Source organism: Leptodactylus fuscus, chromosome 1 (genome assembly GCF_031893055.1).
Source record: "Leptodactylus fuscus isolate aLepFus1 chromosome 1, aLepFus1.hap2, whole genome shotgun sequence".
Lineage (NCBI taxonomy): Eukaryota > Metazoa > Chordata > Amphibia > Anura > Leptodactylidae > Leptodactylus > Leptodactylus fuscus.
Window position 1 is genome coordinate 190629194 of NC_134265.1, and position 3925 is coordinate 190633118.

At 45.1% G+C, this 3925-nt stretch overlaps 1 protein-coding gene across 1 annotated transcript; it reads left to right on the forward strand.

The window, feature by feature from the left end:
- The first annotated feature begins 428 nt into the window (after window positions 1-428).
- TMEM271 (transmembrane protein 271) lies at window positions 429-3453 on the forward strand. Its single transcript, XM_075264063.1, has one exon. The coding sequence runs from the start codon at window positions 784-786 to the stop codon at window positions 1651-1653; it is 870 nt and encodes a 289-aa protein (XP_075120164.1). The 5' UTR covers window positions 429-783; the 3' UTR covers window positions 1654-3453.
- The last annotated feature ends 472 nt before the right edge of the window (window positions 3454-3925 follow it).

Genomic DNA, 3925 nt, shown 5'->3' on the forward strand with positions numbered 1-3925 from the left:
AAGTCTTTCTGGTATATTTGCAGCACGGCATGGAATTGAAAACTAAATACCGTCAATGGAGGAAAATAGCAATTAACTCCTCAATTCTTGCAGTGACGAGCAGAGATTTGAGATCAGCATTGAGATGTTCAGGTTCCCTATTTTTTGTGCCTTTGTCACAATGCAGCATTTACACAATGAAGTGACTTCTCTTCATACAACTAGCCTCTTGCACCATTAACCTCTTCCCTGCTTTGAAGATATGCAGGTTAAAGATAGCAATTCTGGGGGAGGGAGTCAGCTCTGTGTGGGCTTCATGACATCAACTGCTAAGTGATTGTTTTTTTTTTCTCCTAGTCTAAAGCGGACTGGCGTGCAGCAGAGCTGGCTGGTGTAAAGTCTGACAGGCTTTCTTGTCTATTCCTCTGCACATTGCCTGTATTCCCCCCTCTCTCACATCAATATTTAATTCTCTTCTAAGAGCAATGAGATAATGCAATGTGCAGAGGCAGGGAAGGTGCAGTGAGAGGGATCCGTGCTGCTGCATGATACTACAACTGCTGTTGCTGCTGGTGCCTGGACTCGGCAAACCAGGATACTCAGGCTGAGCCTTGGTGCATGCAGCTCTACAAGCTCTCTCCCTAAAGCATGTCCTCCCCAGACCCCACCACCTCCTTCCTGGAAAGGGCAGCTGGGGAGGAGGACACGGGAGGATGAGGAGAGAGAGCCGGCCGGAGCACAGGAGGAGGAGGAAGAGGAGAAGGAGAGGAGGGGGTGCTGGAGGAAGAGAGGCCGGCGCGGAGGATGAAGTGGGGTGTCCGGGGAGCCTGCGCTGCGCTGTCCAGCTGCTTCTTGCTTGCCTGCGCCCTGAGTGCGGCCGCCGTGGGCCTCAAGTGCTTCTCTCTAGGATCTGAGCTAAAGGGTGAGCCATTCCGCCTTGGTACAGCCGCCGGCGCCTTTTACTCCGGGTTACTGCTGTCAGCTGGCCTTTCTCTTTTGGGTTCTGCCTTGCTTTGTTGCCGAGAGGATGCATCAGGGGAGAGTAAACCTGGCAGCCAGAACTTCCTCCTCCTCGGCGTGCTGGTTTTCATGTTGGGAGTGTTGAGCGCCTTTGCTGGGGCAGTGATAGATGGGGATACTGTGTCACTTGTGGAGCGGAAGTACTCACACTTTTGCCTGCAACAACCAACACCTGGGGCAAGCAGTACCACTAAGTGCCAGAAGCTAAAGGATTACCAGCGAGGTTTGGTCATTTCCACCATTTTTAACTCTCTGGAATGTCTGCTGGGGCTCATCAACTTGTTGCTAGTAAAAAACTACAAATCCTCCCAGCAGCGCCGCAGGAGACGAAGGAGATGTGGGGGAAGGCGCTACCAGAGGCAGAACAGGGGCTCCATTTTCTCTAATGAAGAGCATGACTTCTCCCCTGGGGATTTCCCTTTCCAGACTGTATCCTACATCAATGTTGGGGTGTTCCACTTATTTGATGAAGCAGGGGTGGAGGTACATTGTGGTGGCCACCCCTCTCTAGAGCTGCCTGGGTACTCCCCAATGGACCCTGATTTAAATCCATCATACCCTTACTGTTACCCCCTACCTAATGAGCAACCCCCTCCATATGATGAAATTTACCCTGCTACTGAAATGTGCAGCAGCAGCACAACCACCACATAGCATCACCTAGACTTCTGTACAAAGACCTTTCTGCTCCATGACCTGCACTGACAATCATTGATGCCTGCAAATGGGACAGGGACATGTTATACAAGGACTACCACACTGTATCTAAATGGTTGTGTTCAGATAATGCTCATAACCAATGTATGGTAAGGGTGAAAGCTACAACATGTTGACTGCTGTTTGTGTGTGTGCTAGTATGTATGTGCATGTGTGTGCGTGTGTGAATGTGTGTACTTGGTGGTCCCAGGAGATGCACTGTCTGCACTGACTCCTATTGATATCATTTCTTTTACGTGAGGAGCCAGTGGCAAAGAGTATGGATTTATCAGTATTTCCTCCTCTTCACATTTATTTTGTCATACCAGTGTAAATCTAAATTTTGGTATTCGTCACTATTGCCATGGTTACCGTGTCTAGCTACAAAATTATTATGTCAGTATAAATAGGCTTTTTATTTCATGTCTGATGAGATTACTCATCTTTATCAAATCTCAAGATTTTATCAGTAAATGCTTCTGGTAATGTCAATCCTCCTACCATTTTTTCCCTATTAATGAATCATCAAATCATTTTTCTTCTTTTTTTTATCTCAAGAAAGCAAAGCAACTGCCTCAAATTGGGACTGGAATGCAAAGAATAGACATATTGCACAAAGATTGTTGGCTCAGCCTGGGGAAAAAAAGGCTTAAGGTACAGCTGCACTCAAGACCGGTAGCCTGGGGCTTTAGGTGGGCATCCATGGGAGGGTGTAAGCAGTACAGGTTTTGCAGCAGCTACTGTTTTATGTCCTCCCAGCACAGAAAGAGTTAATAAAGGTCTGTGTCTTTGTTGGCTTGGCAGCTGATCACATGTTATGTGGGCTGAACTATTCAGATGTGTTGTCTGAAGTGCTTGTGCTTCCCAGATTTAATGCTGGAGTCCTTGCTTGAAAACACTTTGCCACTTGTAGGAGTCGGAGGGCTGGGGCAGCGCCGTTTCCAAGCACCAATCCCAGTGTGAATGCTGATGAACCAAATGGCACTTGCCACTTTCTGGGTATTACCGACCAATCTTCTATAAACAAGTCACCTATATGTGATGCTTTAAGTGACAGCTTTAGTTTATCCTTCCACTATCCAGTCTAGTTGCCCTGTTTCACCTTATGTTAATGATTCCATTCCCAAGCCGTGTGACTAGCAATTCCTTTACTTGTGGCGAAGAACTCGACCCTGCCGAGGTGTTGGGAATTTCAATGTTCTGCTCTTCTGCTGCAGGAGTTGTCAGCAGTATAGAGGCATCTAGATTCTGTCAATGCAATGCTAACACAAGCTGTTCCAATGTGCATGACTCCAAACTATCATTCTGCTGTTTCCATATCTCCCGCAGACTCGAATAAAGAGTGACTGCATGTGCGGCTATTTCTCTGCCAGGAATAGGGGAGCGGGCAACCTGGCAGATGTTCCCCAATAATCCAACAGCCCCTTTAACCAGGCTGTTGGTAAGATCTTTATCTGACAACTGCTTAGTATGTAAGTCAGGTTGGAATGGATTTCTGAAATCTATTGCAACATTCAGTGGCTAGACTGATTCCCCTGTCCTAAACATGTTTGCTTCAAAGACTACAGATCCACTCCATGTTTTTGTAATGCAGTTTTCCCATTTTTAACTGTCAAGCTACAGCTGCAGTGCAGAGGAATACTGTGAGTTGCATGTTACTGCATGCGCTCCTGTGGACTCCTTCTAACACTACTTAAAAATGGAAACTTGTGCTACAAAGTTGCAGTATAGCCCCAAGCTAAGGTAAGGTCCAGGCTTTTTTTTTTTTGCAGTATAGTTTTTTTTGTTAGAAAAAAAAAAAAAAAAAAGAAAAAACCCACAAAAAAATAACAGAATTTGACAAGTCTCATTTATTTATTCATCTATTTATTACTGTTTTATTTCCTCTTGCTTATATAGCACCAACATATTCCATAGTGCTGTTCACTTTTTGGACCTGAAATTCATGTCAAGGTGCATCAGGGATATCAGTCAGTTTTTACAGGATTTGTTATGATCATTTGAGGTGTCAGATTGAAAAAAAAAAACTGATTAAAACTGATGCAAAGTTATATAAATTGATGTCATTTTGTTGTCCATTTTTCGAGCATGGATTAGTTACAGGGCAAAGCAATATACTGTAAGTGTGTGTTCACAGCTCACTGGAGGGTCTGTCAGGAGCCTCCTACACATATTCATTCACAATTGCTAGATAAAATAGTGCAGCATGCAGCATTATCATGTTCAGCAA